The sequence below is a fragment of the Photinus pyralis genome, unplaced genomic scaffold (assembly GCF_008802855.1).
Source record: "Photinus pyralis isolate 1611_PpyrPB1 unplaced genomic scaffold, Ppyr1.3 Ppyr1.4_LG7, whole genome shotgun sequence".
Classification (NCBI taxonomy): Eukaryota; Metazoa; Arthropoda; class Insecta; order Coleoptera; family Lampyridae; genus Photinus; species Photinus pyralis.
The window spans coordinates 22025504-22046900 of NW_022170738.1; the positions used below are offsets into that span (position 1 = coordinate 22025504).

The window sequence follows — 21397 nt, forward strand, 5'->3', positions numbered from 1 at the left end:
AACAATCGTTTTTGTTCAAAAGTAAATGTTATCATACTTGTATTGTGAGTTAGATCGTCTGTTTTGGTACCAGTCTTATACATGGCGTTCATAAATTTATCGTGCCTTTCCGACTTCCTAATACCATGGACGATGTCGTACAAATACTGGTGATTTAGTTTAAGCTCTTCTTCCAACTGTTCGTCATTCAAATGCTTGCAGTCCAATATTTCAATAGGTTTAGGCTCCTCAAAGTCTAGTTCAAAATCTGAAATGGAATCGTTGGATACATCAAAATCGGCAATTGCCTGTTTCATTTCTTCCAGTTTTTGTTTATGAAGTAGGGCTTCCTCGTACGTCGGCAATATGACACCGTACTTCTGAAAAGACCCGCTGGGATGTCGCTGTAAGCTTCTGGAATTCTGCTTCCTTTCGTCTTCTTTCTCCGACGTTTTTGTTTTCTTTTTAGTGGTTTGCCCTTTTACGTTTCTGTGATTATTCGGTTTCGTTGTTTGGCCATTTTTTTCCAAAGGTTTTGCTTCTTTTTTGGCGATTCTTTCAGGATTGTCAGATTTTGTCCTTTTGCCTTCATTTTCTGGAGGCTTTGTTTCCGTTTTAAAAACCCTGTTTTTGTCTCTCAAAATCCATGAATCCAGTGTACTACAGGGTGATGAAGGGACCTTTTTCCTGCTTTTTGGTGGCTTCTCTTTGGGTTTGGAAATGCCTTTAGGCATGGTTATAACGATGAAAAGGAATATCAAAAGAACTAATCACATGTATATTATTTAATAAAGCAACAACACTATGTAAAAACTTTGTATAATCAACTCAAATATAAGCCTAAAATTTTATTTTGTTGAGTTTGTCAAATGTCACTTTCCTTTCAAATTTTCGCTCTTGTAACATTGCACCAGAGAGCGCCACTTACAGAGAACGGGCGTTCTACAGGATGTTTAAAATGAAATAGGCCCTCAATTTACTTGTCACATGCTTAAGATCATTATACAGTGCTATTCATTTATAAGTAAACAGGGATTTTCTATGTCTAGTTTTAAATGACAAAAACTTGCTGAAGGACGTCTAATTTCATGCAACTAAAATAACTTTTTAAAACAAATAAAGATTTTGATATTAATTAATTGGACTATTTATTGCTTTGACTTTCGTATTTTTATTTTCGTTCGTGTGCTTTGCATTCAGCTGAAGAAAAACTTGATATTATCAATTAGTATAGCGCCGGTTATAGTTTAAGGAGCGTAAGACAAGAGACTTTTCTGTGTTGATCACTTTAAAATTAGTGGCTATTGAAACGCGATCCATGTAATCTATGGAGATATGAAACCGAATGTTTTAATTTTGGTAGAAAAGAATCCCACACGGTACTTGAGGGAAATAGCGGCCAAATAATATCACTTCGTGATAACCTAAAAGCATACTATTTATTATCGATTTTATTAAAAATCTAGAATGACAATGCAAAATGCGTGTGCATATTATTTCGTTTGCATAAAATTAGGCGTCTTCAGAAGGATTTTTGTCATTTAAAACTAGACATAGGAAATCCCTATGTCTACTTCTAAATGAATAACACTGTATATGTATGATGTACGGTCGGTCACATGCCAAGAAGTTTTACAAATGTGTAACCTAACCGTAACGTATGAAGATCGGTACCAAAATACTTCAAATCATAATGAATCTATTAGCAAAGCAATGCTAAGTTTTGTACAATATCCTGGAAAGGTTGGAGATGCCTTTAACTCATACTATAATAGGTAATATAGGCTATAATCCATAATTAAATAATTTTACTTATTCCTGTAACCCAGGTACCAGATACGAGAAACGCAAATAGTGACAAATGTCAAATCCGCACAGACACACAAATCAACCTTTTTAATTTGTCAAGTGAGGAAATAAAGAATCTTCCCGTCTGTAGATTTTGGCACCCTATCTTAGTAATCTTTATCAATGGTCACCTGTTTCAGTCACTTCCGCTAATGGAGGCTTATAGTGTTTTCTTACCGAAGTCACAATCACGCGCATTTATTTCGAAATGTCATACTCGCAAATATAGATAGCAAAAATTGTATAGATCTACCGTAAAGGTTTATTATTTTGTAATTAGTTTAAATGTTTGTACATCTTTTTTTCATTGCATACCAAGTATCTGTGGTTTCACTTCGACCCTATACAACCCAATTTGTCAGTCAGTTCACGCCATTTAGATTCCTCTGTAGGAAAGCAACGCCTCTCTCACCCAATCTACTCTATTAGGTCTATGTCCAAGACAAAATTGAACCTCACCGCACTGGCAACAGCTCGAATGACAATTAATTTTTATTTTACCGCTAGCTCAGTAAAATAACAAATAATGTTTACTAATACTCTGGTTTGATTGAACAAATAAATGCGCACGTGAACTTCGTTGATTCATTGATTATACACACTGTATAATCAATGAATCAACTAAGTTTGATTATACACACTGTATAATCAATGGTTGATTGAATATTGAGTAAACTAAGGCGATCAATTTCCATTTTTATTTATATACATTCCTGTATACAAAATATTGGTTTGATTCATAAAAAGAAATAAAAAATGCAATACCTACCTGTCTCGTGATCACGTGTCAATCCTAGAGATAATCCTTATCCAAAATTCATCTTTACCACATAATACTGATACATTCTCTGAATCCTAAACATTTTAATCCAATGAAAAGAATCGTATCAGTGAAATTAACTGCAAAATTATCAATCAATGATGCAAAATAACCCCAATGTTTTATTTGGATTCAATTTTTATAATAATAATTATTATTTTCAGGGATCGATTCCTTTAGGAATATCAAAATTACTTCAAGCAAATGTTCCTATTAATCGACCACTACTTTATGCAAACCCAAAAAATAAAATAAGTTATTAACGTGGGTAATACTCCCGTCTGGTAACAAATTAATCTTATCCCTAAAAGTATGGAAACGGAACGCTTCGATGGTAGTTGGACTTTCTACACCACCCTGGTAACGTTATCTTCGTGATGAAGTCGAATTGGGCGTAAAGTTCGTACGAATTACGAATCCAAGCAAACTGGCTTCAATTTTGCGAAACCAAGAAATTAATGTAAATAAAATCCTTTATTATTATTAAATTCTCTGCAATATGCCGCTGTATACAAAATTTTAATTTATCGCACAAGGCACTATCCAATGACGTCACTTAACTTTGAGGAACTTGATTTTAACCAGTCGTTATTGTTAGCGATCCGAACAAAAAAGTCTTTGTTTATCATTAGTTTAATGCCAGTTTACTTGACTTCCATTATTTTTTATTTGAAAAGTGGTTTTCGTGCACGAAAATCTGCTAATTCTTTATTACTATTCGAATTGATTACACTCACTAAATGCACGTTTCCGCTCTCGAATTACAATCGCAAATCTTCATACAAACATATACTACGTGAGGATTTCTTCCAACGCCCCTAAAAATGTGGAATGCGAATTAACTTTTTGTGTCACACTGGTATTTGTACGTGGTCGCTCTTGAAGTTAAACGCAAACTTTTTACTTGAAATAGCTCAAGAATAATAATAATACTTAACGTACCTACTTGAATTGGTACGTGCTCGTTTTCGAAAATCAGCTTAGAATGAATTTTCAACGATGAAACAATCGACGTACAAGCAGTGTACCTGATTGCCCGTCAAAAAAACCGAAACGGGCCTTTTTCGCTTAACGCAATGACCTCCGCTGGCGTGCTCTAACAACCAATAGAAAACCTGCATTTGGGCGTCTATTTCAGCCGCCCCAAATGGAATAAACGCATCTTTTAGGTCAGTAGAGATCCCGCTCGCTTTTCGTAATAGGTTTCCTGTTATCGCCAGACTTACCTACTTTAGTTCAAGTTTGCTATGAAGCGGTACATGTGGAAATTCAGCTCAAATATTACCAACTAAAACATTTTATTGCGCTGAACATATAAATAAAAAATATTTAAGTACAGAAAAAGTACATAAAACAAAACAAACGCACAGCCTTCGTGAAGCCTAAATTGAATTATAAACAAAAACATTTTTGTTTACCTTAAAACTACGAGATATTCATATTCCTATTAACATTTACTTCCACTTTGTCCCTCCCATTGGAGCAAGATTGCAGAAAAAGAAAGAATTCGGTTACAGTAGGCATGCAGGACGTTTTAGGGATGCCTGAAACAAAAAACATCATGCAGCATTCAAATACATGCAGCTTTTGGTTCGTTGTCGACATTTTACTGCTCACAACAGATATTAATGAAATTGGAAAAAACGGGAAGTGACAGACTTTCTCTTATGCTTGAATCTACTATGATCTTTCGGACACACCTCGAGCAGTTCTATTTTTACTTGCAACTTTGAGGTGTCCAAAATGCGATATGTTATTTTCACAGCATTCACTGACCGGAGCAAAAATAACATGGCTCAAAATTGGAGAGTCACAGAAATATTAGATGCATGCAGGCTCAATTAGATATAGATATCCTACAAAGAAAAGCTACTCTAAATCATTAATTATGAAACTGACTAGGGTACTCAACTAACATGCACCGGATTAGATGAGCTGTAACGACAATAATATGTATCTATAATTTTTCACAATGACTTTAGAATGAGAATATCAATAGACAAAATTACAAGACTGAACCCAATGGAGTGAATAGTATTCAGTAATTATGGACGTCTCTCACTTATTTGTAGATCTTCCCATGTTCTGCCCTGTAAAATGTCTAATAAGCAAGAAATTTACAGTTCTGGATTTTTATTGAGCCTATAAAATGTGGCAATGATATATGGAAGACCATTACAAGGTATTTGTTACATATATATTTTAGGCTACTGCTACTTACTACACCATTGTTTCAACGTCACTTATAATATGTATTCCGAACTTAGTAAAAATAACTTTCGAGGGATTATCAACGGCATTTCTTATCGGTTGCTTTTCGATCGTATTGCTATGACCATCTTTCTTACATACCTGCTTCGTGTCGCCGTTTTCGTCCTTGACAAGTTTGTGCTCACCAGTACTTTCTGTAATAATTTTTATAGCCTGACCGGGATGTTTGATTACGTTAGCGTGATTCATCTTAGCCGTACGATTGTTTAACATTGAGTTATTGTTGTACGACGATATTGGTATGATGGTATTATTACACACATTGAAACAGGGATTGCGAGTTGGACTTGGAGACTCCATGGTAATGTCGGAAGGAGAAGGTGTCAAAAATGGTGTAGGTGCTAATAAATACTTACTGTGATCCGAAAGTCGGCACAAAACAACAATTGAATTAATAATCGGGTAGTTCAGTACAGAAATTATGGTTTCCTATGTGCAACTGATTAAAGAGTTAATCAACTAATTTTGTGTCTCTCTCACACTCATATAATGCTTATTGGGTTTCTTTCTAGCTTGTTAAAGTTGCACATAGGAAACAAGTCAATAGTAAACATAATCTAATATACATTTTTTTAGGGTAACATAAAAACACATATAATGGTAGCTTTCTCAGAGCAAGAAAATAAAGTGCTCTAAGGTAGCGTTTCATACAATATTTTAATATTGCATAAACACAACGTTAGACCAACTTTTGTTTGGAATGGAATAGCATTATTACTCTGTCCCGATATAGCACGTTATGATTAATAAGTAGAATCCAACATTATGATAAATAAATGCTAACACCGAGACCGAGTATCCACAACCAATTATACTATTATACCATATTTGTGGTGGAGCCGTTGAAACATACCAACTTGAAAAAAGATTGAGAGTTTTTGAACTCATTTTTATACCCAATAATTTCAAACTAACAACCAGGGATTTATAAGAAAATTTGACTGTTTATAGGAAGTCACTTAAGATTTATAAGAAGATTAAAACATAATTTTCCAAAAAGGTTGTTTCAAAGAAGAAAACACCTAGGTGTCCCGAGGGGTTTTTAACAAAATTCTTAAGAATGGTTCTAAATTAAAGAGAATTTCAAGAAGATATCTAGAGTAGAGAAAGAATGGGGCGGCACGCCACCGTCCTTGACCTTACAACAACAATCGTTTAAATAAATTTATTCACTGAAAAAAAATTTTACAGTTCGTCCCGTGTCGTATACAGGGTGACCATTTGAAAACGAAACAGAGCTTATTTTGGGGACCTCAAAACATTTACGAAAAAATCCTCGGACCCGTCAATTTTTGATCCAACGAGGAACCATTTTTTTGCTAGTTTCGCCCCCCTGGAGGCAAAATCATAGCGGGGGTGACAAGTTCCACCAAATTTTTAAATCAAATGGGGGGTCGAGTGATACCTTATTTTAAAGGTATTTTATGTAGATTATAATTCTTAAGATTTAAATCAATTTTATTTTAAGTGCTTAAAGCTAAAATCCATCAAGTAAATGTTGAAAATGTTGACCTTCGACTTCCATGCAATAATACAGGTTTTGTTCAAACCTTTCCCGTATTTTTTGCAAAACTCCTGGGGTGATTTGACGACATTCATCAATTATTCTTTATCGCAAGTTGTCTAACGATGTTGGCTGACTAGCATACATTTTAGTTTTTAAATGCCCCCATATAAAAAAATCTAAGGGACTTAAGTCTGGGGAATGAAGAGGCCATTTAATAGCTCCTCTTCTTCCAATCCATTGTCCTGGAAACGTTTGGTCCAAATATTGACGAACCCTTGCAGTATAGTGGGGTGGCGCCTCATCTTGCTGGAATACTAGACGATTTTCCAAGTACTCGTTATTTTCTAGTATCTCCACTAATGCTGGATGAATCGTATTTTCCAATAACTCCAGGTACATCTCTCCTGTTAGATTGCCAGGCAAAAAGAAGGGGCCTAGGATATGGTTACCAAAAATGCCAGCCCAAACATTGAATTTTTCGGGATGTTGTGTATGCACCTCACGAAATATTTTGGGATTTGAATCAGCCCAATAGCGACAGTTGTGACGATTCCCAGTATCGTTTAGGAAAAAGGAGCATTTATTTCAACTGTTTCAGCAAGTGAATAAACCATTAATCACTGTTCAATGTACCGATTTTGCAACTAAATAACTTTAAAGTGCTATTTGTCACTACTATGATTTGACAACAACAATTGACAATCACTATTAAACTTCAAAATGTTGCTATAATAACGCTCTCAACAATAACCAAGATTTCCGTTGCAGAATTGGCATAGCCACCTACAGGTATTAAAAAGAAAAAAAAACAACAAAAAGTACGGTTCAGAATGTAGGAGAACAACATTTTCTGTATTTATTGTTGTATTAATTTTTGTTATTTAACTAATTCATTTACAAACATTTTTTTTTCATAAGAAAATGGTGACACGTTTTTATAACTTTTATTAGCCCCTGTATCGGCTAGGCAAATTAGTAGCGATTTAAAACTTAAGGGTTATAATCCACATAAAATACTTTCAAAATAAGGTATCACTCGACCCCCTCATTCGATTTAACATTTTGGGGGCGGTCGTCACCCCCGCTAGGGATTTGCCCTTAGGGGGGCGAAACTAGCAAAAAAATGGTTCCCCCTTGAATCAAAAATTGACGGGTCCGAGGATTTTTTCGTAAATGTTTTGAGGTTCCCAAAATAGGCTCCGTTTCGTTTTCAAATGGCCACCCTGTATGGAAAAGGTTAGAAGCCCATTACCGCAACCGCATCAACCATCTCGCACAGCGTTGTCAAGTTTTTAAAAATGTAAAATAAAGTCACTAAATATATCTACAGGGTCATTCTTGACGAGCGTCAGTTAGAAAGATATGGAAAACCTTTGAAAATGAAAATAAACTGATAAGTTCTTTAAGGGTTTTGGCACATGATGAATTGAACTAAAATATTTTCAAGATGGCGCCACTTCCTGAAATACCGGAAGTAGCCATCAACTTTGTTATTTTAAATAGGGACCCCCTATTTTTTCTACATTTTCGGATTCTACGTCGAATTTGGAGTACAACGATACCCCATAGTTGACCCTTTGCTCCAAGGGCTTCGTCGATATTCAAGTTTTTATGTCAATAATTGAATTTGCAGGGGTCATTTTAAAAATTTATTATTCGAAAACGGTGAGAGATATTGCGAAACAGTTTTATATGCTTTATTAAGGAAAGATCGAATATTCTTATGGTATACGAAACCGTGTAAAAAAGTGAGACGTCACTTTTTCAAAGCTCTCAACTTTTAAATTTTAAAATATCCGTAACCCCATTTTTTTAAATGGCACCCCCTATTTTGTTCTTCGCCGTTGTTTTCCTTTTTCCCAGATCTTTAATTTGATACAAAATGTGAAAAGCTGCTCCAAACGGTTTCCGAGATATTCCATGTTTTAGTTACTTCTTGTAACAAATTGATAAAAAAATTAATCCGCTTGATGTTATTCTTTTGTTTTTGTTATGATAATGTTTAAACGTTAAATTTGCAGGAATAACGGTATGTTTTAAACAAAAATACAAAAAAGGAAGCCTGTGGTAGAATCTGAAGAATAAGAAATAACAGCTGTACTGGCGTATTTTGCTGCAAATCCACCTGCATCGCTTAATGATATCCAAAGAGAAATTGACATATCAAACACGAGTGCACAAAGAATTCTCAAAAAGCATAAATGGCACCCATATTTGTTTAAAAAACTGCATTGCCTTTACGGTGGTCTACCAAAGGCTACCTTTTTTGTATTTTTGCTTGAAACGTGCCGTTATTCCTGCAATGTTGTAGTAATTTGCGAATTGTAGCCTCTGTGGGTCGTGCCTTGTCAGGGTATCTTTCGGAAAAAAGACGGCCGCTATTCGATTACATTCACCGTGTATTAATTTTAAATTCAAAAAATCTTCATTAGTGTAACCCAAACGAGCCATTATTGACGAGAAGTATATGTTCAAGCAGCGAAAATTTAACGTTCAACATTATCATAATAAAAACAAAAGAATAACATCAAGCGATTTAATTTTTTTATCAATTTGCCACAAGAAATAACTAAAACATGGAATATCTCGGAAACCGTTTGAAGCAGCTTTTGACATTTTGCATCAAATTAAATGTCTGGGAAAATGGAAAACAATGTTGATGAACAAAATGGGGGGTGCCATTTAAAAAATTGGGGTTACGGATATTTAAAAATTTAAAAGTTGAGAGCTTTGAAAAAGTGACGTAGTCTCACTTTTTTAGACGGTTTCGTATACCATAAGAAAATTCGATCTTTCTTTAATAAAGCATTGAAAACTGTTTTGCAATATCTCTCACCGTTTTCGAATAATGAATTTTTAAAATGACCCCTGCATATTCAATTTTTGACATAAAAACTTGAATATCGACGATGTCCTTGGAGCAAAGGGTCAACTATAGGGGTATCGTTGTACTCCAAATTCGGCGTAGAATCCGAAAATGTAGAAAAAATAGGAGGTCCCTATTTAAAATAGCAAAGTTGATGGCTACCTCCGGTCTTTCCGGAAGTGGGGCCATCTTGAAAATATTTTAGTTCAATTCATCATGTGCCAAAACCCTTAAAGAACTTATCAGTTTATTTTCATTTTCAAAGGTTTTCCATATCTTTCTAACTGACGCTCGTCAATGACCCTGTATATCTAGTGACTTTTAAATGTAAAACATACGCGCCTGCCCTCTAGTGGAGTTTATAAATTCCATTTGTAAAATACACAATTTTAATGCGTTAAGGAACATAAAAAGTAATTACCTATCTAGCACGCGTTTCTTATAATGTAATCTGCTTAAATTACTGGCAAAACCGCAGGTATTTTTGAACGGGATATAGATGTTAGGTAAATGTCATTGATATCGGTCATGTCGTTTAGCGTATTGGAACTCGCTATGTTATAACGAAAAGCTTTTACTGTCTTATTGTACTATGGCTTTTACGAAGTTTTTTGCTTAATAATAATAATGAAATTTCCCTATGTTGAAATACTACAGAAGAAAAAGATCGCATGTACTGCGCTTCCCGGTATGGGAATGTTTTTCGTGTCGCACTCGTGAACACAGATTTATTAAGCTTACAAAGTTTGAAGTTTTACGTGTTATATTAGCGTCGACGTATAAAGGGGATGAGCAGGTAGTAAACTCTTCGTAAGAGGCGCGCATTTTGCTTTAGTTAATGCTTAGATGCGTTCTTGTTTGGGCGTAAGGAATTCTTTACTACTACATTTTGTATTTTACAAGGTACCTAAGATAGAAAAAAAACGATCAATGAAGTATATTTTACGTACTAGTTTTAGATTCGTACTTGCTGTATATTTAGAATGAGGATGCGGGGTATTTCAAGAGTAGGTAATAAAATTCTTGTAAAGTATTAATACAAATATAATTTTAATTGTCTTCTAGTATCTACAAACGAAAAGCGCGTCGCGCTAAATGAACTCAGGATTGGCGGCACGCCCGGTCGTATTACTAAACTGAACAATGGTAAACCCCAATTTGTTAATAGAATAGTTGTTGCTATATGCGACGTAGGCCGATCCACAGTCAATTTGAATGGGAATTGATCATCTATCGGGTATTCTTAAAAGAAAACATTAAGGTTAGTTAGTATTTTTATTACCAATGTAATGCATCTAATCAATCAATCAATCAATCAGGTTTACATTTTTATAAAGTAAGTGGATCTTTAGGTTAAAATTATTGAGCATTAGAAAATACTTTTTTAAATAGGCGAAAGAAAAACATCTTTAAAACACAAAAATAATAAAGAAGAGGTTGGCCTGGGTTCGGGAACGGCAGGCGTGGTCTTACCAAGACTGGAAAAAAATTATTGAATCTCGATTTGATATCAATGTAGGCGATAATCGAGAAAGAGTTATCAGAACGGAAAACAAAGCATGTCACAAAGATTGCTTAAAGCGTTCTGTAAAATTCTCCAGTGGTATAACGGTGTGGGACAGTATGTCTGCAAATGGGCTGGGACAATTGCACTTACAAATGGTAATGTTTATGCTCAGAAATATCAAGCAATTTTAGAACAAAGTTGATTGCCTTCACTTGCGACATTATCACCTGATGCAGACTTTGTTTTTCAACAAGACGGAGCATCATGTCACAGGAAAAAACGACTAAGAAATGGTTAAAAGACCACAATAATAGTGTTTTAGAGGTGCTCTCAAGCAGTCCAGATCTCAATGTCATTGCGACAGTGTGACAAAATGAAGCAACATTTGCGTATTCATCCGCAACGTTTGAGTGAAAAGTTACAAGAGATTTGGGATACCTTTGGCATCAATCAATGTAAAGCTCTTGTGACGACCATGCCTACACGAATCCAAGCTGTTATTAAAGCCAAAAGGGATGTAACTCATTGTTAAGGGGTGGTGTCCGAACATTTTTGTGTCACTTTAAATTCTAATTTTATGGTGTTTTGTGTTATTTGACAGTTTAGATTAATTAATTTTGCAACAAAATATAAAATTACAGTTACTAAATATGTTTAATTTATAACTATAGTAAGAAAAAAAAAATAAATGTTCGGACACTCAACACTTTAAAAATGTTGTAACTTAGAAATCATTGTATGTTTATTTTTTTTTTCTTACTATAGTTATAAATTAAACATATTTAGTAACTGTAATTTTATATTTTGTTGCAAAATGTGTTAGGGCTTGTACTACTATTACACGTATTTTCAAACAAATACATATATACTTTAGGAGCGCTTGAAATCCCACCCATTTAAACTGAACTAAACGGCTCATTTGAGACCCCATACGTTTGTAGTGACATCTAACGACAAAAAGATCTACGATCCTGGCTGCGTGCGGTGACTGGGGGAATGGCGTCTGGCATTTTTGGTTGTCAATCGCATCGCATGTGCTAGTTGGCCTGACGAAAGTGAAAAATAAAACGACTGATCCTGTGTGTATTGTGTAATTAGTTGTTATTTAACTAAACAATAAAAAGACTTTAATTAAATTGTAAATTGTGGGGTTTATTGTTTTCGTGATCAAGTGTCCTGCAACCGAACGACCCTTGACCCCCCCACACTTTAAGGAAGGATCATTTGAGACCCCAATGGGTTGTAACTAGGCCATCGAGGATTCTCTGAGACCCCACTCGCATTTTAAAAGTAGGTCAGAGGATTCGTTGAGTCCCCATAGGATTCTGATCAAGATCATAGAGGATCTGCGCATCCCCATCCATATAGAGGCCATATGCGCGGAACTCTCTAGGTCAAAGAGGATTCTGCGCACCCCCATTCTTTCCCTACTCACAAACCAGGTATCGTGTGTCCTATTTTGGTCAAGACTGCAGTGTGTTTCACCTGTTTTTAAAGATAGAGGCTTGCCATTTTCGCGACTCACTTTTTTGTGAAACCACAACAGAATCAATGTAACTACGTTTGTTTCTGAGATACAAGGTGAAAACGTAAAGTTTGACTTTTTGGGATATTATTGTATCTTACTACCCGAGTTACTACCCATTTAAAAGAGAAAAAAGGTAAAAACTGCCCATTCCAGACATTTTTACGTAGAATTCAGTGGTGTGTAAAAATAATTTTTGGACCACCATTTTTGAGATTTGACTCAAAGTTGGCATTTTACACCCTGTATATCTTAACATTAATTTTTTTGCATTCTTTTTCCGGATGTTTTTTTATAAACATTAAAAATTAAAATTAGTTAGCTGTGTTGACAACCTGGCATTTGTTTAATCCGGATTGTTACCAAAGCAGTGACCAACAAAAATTTACCTATTAGAAGCATAGGTAATATAATTAGTATGCATTTTGAAATTATGTGCCATCTAGACGGAAGATATCAAAAACTAACTAAAACGCTAAAGAAGCAAGTATCCAAAAACTAACTGCCAACCGACAGGTGAGAAGACCCTTGCATTCCTGATAGCCAGTTAATCCCGAAAGATGGGTTTTTCGAAAATAAACGTCTCGAACCAGTCAAAACATGAAGATATAGGTCAAATGGGCTCCTGAGTCATTAATGCCAAGTATGCAATATCAAAATATTATAAGACACTAAAAAAACGAATAAAAAATGTAATATGTACTTACGTTTCTCTTGTTCCGTATAAGGACTGTTCATAAATATACTCTATAACTTTATCCGCCAATAGATATTTAACAGACTCGGCTCGTCGTAGCGCCCGCCTTATTTTGGTGGAGCTGATGTCTTGTCGAATCCATTCTGTCACAATTATTATGTTCCGCTTGTGTGCAAAATGATTAATAGCAACACTTACTACAAACACGAAAATTCTTACCATTAGTTTTGTTAATATATCCGAATTGTAAATGAATTTTAAAGGATCTGTGTTTTCTCTTGTGATTACTACTAAGCCATGTTGTCCGACTATAGACTCAATCTGAAAATTATTTACTTTTATTATTTCTGATTTTCAAAGGCTATTATATTAATTAACTGTGATTAATTTTTGATTGCAACTGAACATTCATTTTCATTATGAACACTTCAATTCTATTACCATAATTTTTTTCCTTGGGGTTATCGTTATGTAAGAGATATTCACTTGAATTGTATTGTTTAGTTCAGAATCCCACTTCTGATAGTGATATTTTGATACTTAACAAAATGGCGTAAATGTTTCTTTTGCTCCTCTTTACCACAGTAACACACAATTTTTTCTTACGTACTTACCTGTTACACCCTGTATTTAAAGCAATACTTTTGGAGGACTGACGAAAAACAATGCTTTTAGAAAAATTAATTTGGCATGTACTTAACGATATCACGGATCCGATACTACCACTTTTATTAAGAAGTGAAGAACTCGGAGCATATTTTAAATACTTCCACTAGGCGGCACTGAACTCGGTATCGGTTTGCCATGCTGGAAGCTTACTCCAGTGCAACATTTTTGAAACCCCAGTCGCCGCACTAGGACACCTCTCGGGGTGACCATCAACCGGAAATTTTTTAAAAGTTTTATAGAATATGATACTTTTGTGCCAAACTTAGTGGTTGTTTATGGTATACTTTTCGAGTCTCCCAATGACTCTGAAATTGGCAATAATAAATTGCTTTTCAAAGATGAAAAGTGTTTGCCACTGGTATCCATGACAAAAAGTCACTGGTGCCGCCTACTTTAGAACTTAAAATACACTCTGAGTAAACTACATATTGATACATACATCTTCATCCGCCCACAGGCCAGGAGTACCAAAAGATTCTAAAAGGTCAGCACCGCACAGCAATTTGATTTGAACTGGACTATTATTATTCCTCATATTATCCGGTATCCATCTACAATCCTCCTCGTTTATGTCGTAGTCGTAATTATTAGAATGATTAATCAAAGAGTTTATTTTATTCTGCAAAAGTATTCATTTGTTTTAAACATTGTGAAACAGCCCCCTCTCACTTACCTGATGATACTGTAACGTTTGGTTTGTCCGTGTCCAGGTTTCCTGATTGCACTCCCAGTCAGAAACCTTAATCCAGTCGGAATTGTGTAGGGCAAGTTTAATCATTGCCAGGCGATGGGTGGAGGGCACCAAATCCTTTTTGCCGTACGCATCGTGGACAGGTGAGATCAATCCACCGATTACAATATGATTTCCTAGTCGATGTAAGTGATCGCGAGCAATTTCTACGGCAATTTAGTTAATTGGTTTGGAAGATAATTACAATACACTCAAATTACCAAACATTCTCATATGCATGTTGGTAGGTGGACTAAATGAACCACAAGCTAACAAAATGACTTTTGTGGGAGACATGATGCACTCTAGGTTGTATTTCGGAACCTTAATCTACATACTTAATAAATTGAAAGCGTTATCAAAATGCTCGCAGACCGAAATACCCGCAACGCAACTGTTTTTTAGTGATTACCGATTACGAGTTCCGTCGAAATTCGATAAAACAAATAGCACAGCGTGGTTGTCATTTAAAGTGTCAAAAACAAACAAATGATTCATGATTGTGCAATTGGCGGCAAAATCGATGGTGGTTGTGAAACGTGTCAAGTTGCAGTCACAAGTATAGTCATTGAATTTATAAACTATCTACAAATTAATTCAATAGTATAGTAACCCACATTTCTTGTTTTACAAAAAAATTAAAGCAATATACAGGGTCTACACTAATGCGAAACACATATACAAGCCTTCATTTCTAAACGAACCACCGATTATACTTTTGATAACAAAAAAAAAATTCGGCTATATAAACAAAGCTAGTAGGAAATTTTATACTACGCTGAGGTTGACAACAAAGTCTGAAATCGTACAATAAATTCAATGGTACAATGTTGACATTTGACAGGCTCATTGAAGAGTACCTATATGAAGAACTACCACTGAAGAACAAGAAAGAAGAAAAAGACAGGCAGTTGACAGAGGTCATAATACTAGTATCATGGACAGAGGTGAAACGAACGTGTAGCCAAAAATATGTTTATGCAATATAATATTGTACTTTAATTTTATCTATTATTTATTTTGTATAATTAATAATAATTTCTATTTTTTAATAATAATTTTATTTATTTATTTTGGAACCTTTAAAAACCGAAAAAATAAACTGAAACCGGAGCCGTAACGCCCGTAACCGAAAATTACTGAAGCCACCGAACCGGATTTGATTTGTATGCCGCAATTTCACTTCTAGAATACAATTGGGGTAGTTATTAGGACTCCGTTTGTCCCAATGCCAATTTTGTAACAATTGTCCGTGGTAACTTCCATAACTACCCCAATTAAATTTCACGAATCCACCCTTACCTCTATCTAAGGTACAGTCGTGGTCAGAAGTAATGTCCTCCCTTAGATATCTGAACTCATAAAAAAAATACTAATATGTCCCTCCTTTCGCGATTTTATTCAATTTCATTTCAATCTTAAGAGATCCCCATTTTGAAAAGAAGCTCAAAACTCACATGAGGTCGGATATATTGATTATGTGCTACACTTGAGATAATGGAGGGACATTACTTATGACCAAAACCGTACATATACTTTAAAAGGATACCTTACCTCTATCCAAAGAAGGACTGGGTAGGTACGATCACCGACTAAAGTAATGATAACCGAAAGCTTACTGCTGCTTAGGCAACCAACCATACACTATCTAAAATGGCAACGTTGAAGTGTAACTTTTTCGGCGGGAATTCGTTTGGGATGAGTCGCACGGCGCCGCGCATTGTCGTCTTTGCTTCGGCGTTTCTTCGTCACTGACAAAAATTGGTAAAACCGGATTACATATATTATATTCTGACAAACTAAAGAGACATTAATTCACATTATGGTATCTTTAATCTCGTTCGCTCTATTGAAATAAAAACTGGCTTTTAAGATTAATTTTGCAAGACAAGTTCTTATTTTAGTGATGCAGTTTTAATACACACTGACAAAAAAGGCCCACGTAAACGCAGTAAAAAAATAAAAGTTAAAGATTTAAATAGAACTTGTGGATTTTTATTTATGGCATATTCAATCATAAAAAAATAGTATTAGGTATTAGTTTAGGTTCCAGAGCCAAACCAAAAGTCAAAAAATTGTAATTATTGCCAATCAATCCTTTCCTTTTTACTCTAAATTGAAAAAATAGAGGTAAACACAACTCAAACAATTCATAACAAGTAACCGATGAAGTGGCAATTTATACCCCCGCGGCATTTAAAATCGCATCTCCTGTTAATGGAAAAAACTAGTATATGAACACACTGCTTATCTAATAATTAATTAACACGTTATTAACGAGCTCCTAGCGAGTTTATAATTTTGCGGTGTCTGTCCGTCCGTTAGCTGCACGATATCTCGATAAAGAATGAACCGATTACGATAAAATTTTGTAGGTGGATTCTTTATCAAATTTGTAGATCGGTGTTCGTGAATTGGCAATGTAGCCCAAAAAATAAGAAAGGCCCTTTTGGCATCCTTTTTATTTATGAAGGTATTTAAATGAAATTTGATATATAGCGACTTGGAATAAAAGCAAATATAACGCCATTTTCAAAATTTGGTTTTGCGCATGCGCAGTGCCAAATTTCTTATTTATGGAGGGATTTAAATGAAATTTGATACATAGCCACTTGGAATAAAAACACATTTAACGACAGTTTCAAAATTTGGTTTTGTGCATGCGCAGTGCCAACTTTCTTATTTATGAAGGGATTTAAATGAAATTTGAAACATAACCACTTAGATTAAAAACAAATGTAGCGCCATTTTCCAAATTTGGTTTTGTGTAGGATGTGCAGTGCCAACTTTCTTCTTTATGGAAGCAATTAAATGAAATTTCGTACATATACTTTAAATAAAAGCAAAATTAACATCAGATTTAAAATTTGGTTTTGCACATGCAAGCAAGAGTTCGTTTTCTATATTTGTTTAGTTGTGTTTGTTCCTTCTTAGCAGTTTCTTCGTCACTGTCTTGATATAAAGGGAGTAGTAGGTAGGTATATTGCAACAATTGGGAAAACCACAATACGTAAAATTAAAAAAAAGATTTACCAATTCTTGTAATTATACCTATTGCAGTGTTCATGTCAAGGCAGTGACGACGAAACGTCGACGGCCGAAGAAAACAATCGATTCCCGAAGTTAGTCGATATGCTCCGTGATGTGCATGTGATGTGACCGGCTGCCATGACGTCATGATCGTATACGATAGGGATAAGTTCAAGTTTAGCTGCATTCCCGAATCGCGAACAAACTGTATGCGCTAACCAATCACAGACAAGAATTGAACTGTCATTTGTCAGTTTTGTATTTTGTTTCGTTTTTGCATTAAGGATACTGTTATTAATAACCAGAAAATCCTCGAACAATTCCATGTTTTATTTCACAGAAAATATGTGAATTTATAGGTTAGGGCACTGAATAACCTCTATAGCAAAACAGCTGCAAGATCCGTCCTGTAGCTGGAACTGCGCATGACTTTCACGCAACGAGTGGTCTAGAGACCAGTCGTTGCGTTCGATCAACTTTTCGCTCGATGTGGTAGGTTCGAGAATGCAGTGACATTCACGTTCACATCAAGGTCAGTCGATGTGAACAAAGCACATCTTCGGGAATCGACAACAATTCGCGATGTCGCGCAGCCTATGTTTGTGTATATGTCTGTGGGCCTTAGACCATATAGTACATGGACTGCTATTCGCCCTATGCTTTCAATACAAAATGGATGGTCACGGATAGAGGGCACTGTAGTCGTGGGTATGTGAATCTCAGGGTAAACTAAAGTCGTGTAAACACCACTAGGATCGTTTAATGAGCAGATTTATAGTAACCGCGTAGTAGGAGAAGCTTTAAATACTCTTCATTATTTGCTATACGTCCTCAAATAAGAATAAGTTTGCTTTTTTTGGGATATCTAGGCGATTAATTAATTGACGTTTGTTAATTTATAGGTTGACAGTCTCAAATCGTGCCTCATCGGACAACTTCGGACAGACTCGTTTACCCTGAAACTCACATAGCCAGGCGATGTCCTTGACCACATTTTAGTTACAATTAGCAGTCCATGTACTATATATGGTCTAAGCTGTGGGCCCATCCCACACGAATCCCCGCCGTGAAACTTGCACTTCAACGTTGCCAGTTTCCATTGATAGTGTATGATTGGTTGCCTAAGTGACAGGAAGCATCCGATTTTCATTCATTACCTTTGTTGGTGATCTTACAGTAACTTCTCTTGTTATGTTAACATATTTGCTTTAAAATTACATTCTAATTTGTGAATTCCCCCGTGTCCAGTTTCCACGCGAGCGTTCTTTATTATATTAAACAAAGAGATAACGACAGGTGAAAAGTAGCGTATAAACGTATATCTAACGTCTGTTGAGCAGCCCAATATAACAGGAACAGGCGATCAAATACTCTCCCATGTAAACAAAAATTGCAAAGGTGACTCGACAACTCATTTTTGATCTCATTGAAGGTATTTTTATGTAATTTTTCAAATTTTGACAATACCACAAACAAAAGTTTATATACTCTTTGATTTGACATAAATACATTTACATTTTAAAATCATTAATTAAAAATTACCGTTTTATTTTTCTATTTTGACCCGTATCCTTTTTTTGAGAAGAAAACATGCTAGCCGAGGGACTATTTAATACAAGAACCCAGGAAACAACCATTATATTTTGACGGCGCAACGCTTTGGTGCCATATGCTTGTGTATCCCAGTAACAAAAATGAACAAGAGATTTTTTACCATTTATAAAGTATAATAATAAAAATACCTACAAACAATCTAAAAACTAACACTTTATTTTACATGAATCAGTATCAAAGAATTCTAATTTTATGTCATATGACTAGTAAAACACAATATACACAACAAAAATATTTCACAATTTAACTAGAGCAAAAAAATCCATAAAAATATGTTCCTTGTGTACACACAATCATCAAATAGAAAGTAATGACATTTTTACGATTATATATCTTTAACAGCTTCCTTGCTCTATGTTAATTGATACAGGGACCATCACAGGGTTGCGGAGCCGCAGAGTTAAAAAGTTAGTTTAGTCAATAGGTGCAATACCAAAATAGATTTTTAATGAAACACTCTGTATGTACCTTATTATTACGCTTTCACTCATCATTTGTTTAGCCAACTAGTTTAGGTGGACGGTTCTGTTTATGTATTTTTGAGACAGGGTATTTCATTAAAAATGCTTTACACTCAATGAAACATTTGATTTTGCTGTTTAAATACTTTTCCTAAAATTTGTTCAATGTAAGCGACCATGCATAATGTGCAAGGACTACAAATGGAACGTGTACAGCACAATCAAAAACGTGGATAAGGTAAATTAATTCAGTTGTAGGTTACAAGCTACTTGAAAGGTAAAAGTACTATAAAATTACAATTTTTAGGCAAAGGTAAACTGTTAAAGAGAATTCTTTTTTAATTGATCTTTGTGTTTCCCGTTTGCCTTGGGATCAGTGCAATCACACCATGGTGTTAATTTATGATCACATATCAATTCAATATTTAAAACTGTCAATGGAGCAGAATCTATGGTCATTTCTTTAATACTATGTATGGTATAATTAACGTTATGTAAACCAGTTTGCCGATCGCGCCTTCTGGTCACTTCTCGTTGGTTGTAACATTTGATAGTGTCTCTCTTTCTGTGATGTCTATCGTGGATATGTCTACAACATTTGATGAATAAAAAACTAAGTAAGGCAGGGAAAGTTACTTGAATGTATTATGTGTTCCGGTCATTATGTTTTCGGGTCTTGTTACGTTTAGGTTTGCGTCCCGTAATCTCACGAAGAATTCATCATCTTCTAATCCCCATCCCCAATATTTATTGGACATTCCATTGACTAAGCCAAAATGATCTCTAAATGGTTACTTGTTACTACAATCATCAGCGGAAGATTATTTTGCTTTTGAACAGCTCAGTTGTAGGATGACCACAAACAACTAATCTGTTAAAAAGCAAAGTCACTTACCTATTTACTAGTAAAATACCGCCAACAAACTTTTCATAATGATATCTCGGATGTAAATGCGGAGCTGCTATATGGAACGGTTGCTGCTTCGGATAAGCATAACTTAAGTTAGTATTTAAAGGTAATAAATCTACATCGTGCATCGCAATGTAATCATAATTATCTTTCGTGTGCAGATAGCCTACATTAATTAAAGATGCTCGATTAAAACGATAACCGTCAATTTGATTTAGAATAAATATTGTGTGATCGACATTTTGATTATTTAAAAACTTATGAATATATGGCGCAAATATGAGCAACTCTTCGAAGCGATCTCGAAATGGTACCAGTACTGCAAGTTTATATAAAGCTGCATGCCGACTTGGTTGAATGCGATTAAATTGCTTAGCAGCCAGTAGTTCCGATGAATGGCATTTGCAATGATCTAAATACATTAATGTTAGGAGAGTACTGAGGTTTAGGTAACTCACCAGTTGTTAAAAGGGTGAATGTTAAGATCACAGTCAGAACAAACATCATGATGATTAGAAGTACTAAAAAATGAGTGAAAAGAAACTTAGGCCGCCTGCCATTGTAGGTACCCATGTTATTCCATTGGGACCAGTCATAAATGTAATAATATCATGTCTAATGTAAAAATAACTAATTAAAGAATTTCATGTTTATTTACTTAAAAAATCTAACCTGAATATTCTGTGATTCTGTCAATCGAGCTCGAGATACTACCTGTGTGAAGTTAGCTTTAAGCTGCGTTCAGTCGCATGATAAATGGACTTCTCAAACAAAAATTAAATTATTTTTACCGGTGTAAACGCTTCTTCAAGTATTATTCATTTCTTTTCACAGCTATCCTCTTTAGGCTATCCTCATGCATCCGAAATTCGCAATTTCTTTCCGGAACCGGAAATAGCGAACTTTTAACGAATTCGCATCAAACGTTGAAATATGTTAAACTTTTTTGCGAAATTTATGTTT

The 21397-nt window shown here is 35.0% G+C and overlaps 2 protein-coding genes across 3 annotated transcripts; both read right to left on the reverse strand.

The window, feature by feature from the left end:
* Positions 1-3990: 3990 nt before the first annotated feature.
* LOC116176824 (nicotinamide/nicotinic acid mononucleotide adenylyltransferase 3) lies at positions 3991-15049 on the reverse strand. Of its 2 annotated transcripts, XM_031495616.1 has the most exons (7): positions 14641-15041; positions 14363-14586; positions 14129-14308; positions 13240-13341; positions 13031-13185; positions 5000-5273; positions 3991-4191 (listed from the first exon to the last, which is right to left on the reverse strand). In XM_031495616.1, exons 1-7 carry the CDS (start codon positions 14714-14716, stop codon positions 4159-4161), a joined length of 1044 nt encoding a protein of 347 aa, XP_031351476.1. In that variant the 5' UTR covers positions 14717-15041; the 3' UTR covers positions 3991-4158. The 2 variants fall into 2 exon arrangements, with proteins under 2 accessions (XP_031351476.1, XP_031351475.1); XM_031495615.1 differs by lacking the exon at positions 3991-4191 and having other exon boundaries at positions 4228-5273; positions 14641-15049.
* Positions 15050-19196: 4147 nt separating this feature from the next.
* Positions 19197-21262, reverse strand: LOC116176826 (beta-1,4-galactosyltransferase 7). Its single transcript, XM_031495618.1, has 5 exons — positions 21107-21262; positions 20893-21049; positions 20420-20846; positions 20161-20307; positions 19197-20113 (listed from the first exon to the last, which is right to left on the reverse strand). Exons 2-5 carry the CDS (start codon positions 21005-21007, stop codon positions 19846-19848), a joined length of 957 nt encoding a protein of 318 aa, XP_031351478.1. The 5' UTR covers positions 21008-21049; positions 21107-21262; the 3' UTR covers positions 19197-19845.
* Between the last annotated feature and the right edge of the window lie 135 nt (positions 21263-21397).

Coding starts and splice junctions, on each gene's coding strand:
- LOC116176824 (XM_031495615.1), bottom strand. CDS start 14,716: ATGTCTCCCACAAAAGTCATTTTGTTAGCTTGTGGTTCATTTAGTCCA. Junction 14,309..14,362: donor AAACGTTACAGTATCATCAG/GTAAGTGAGAGG, acceptor ATACTTTTGCAG/AATAAAATAAACTCTTTGAT. Junction 13,342..14,128: donor GCCTGTGGGCGGATGAAGAT/GTATGTATCAAT, acceptor AATAATTTTCAG/ATTGAGTCTATAGTCGGACA.
- LOC116176826 (XM_031495618.1), bottom strand. CDS start 21,007: ATGGGTACCTACAATGGCAGGCGGCCTAAGTTTCTTTTCACTCATTTT. Junction 20,847..20,892: donor ATTCACCCTTTTAACAACTG/GTGAGTTACCTA, acceptor TAATGTATTTAG/ATCATTGCAAATGCCATTCA. Junction 20,308..20,419: donor GGTATTTTACTAGTAAATAG/GTAAGTGACTTT, acceptor GTAACCATTTAG/AGATCATTTTGGCTTAGTCA.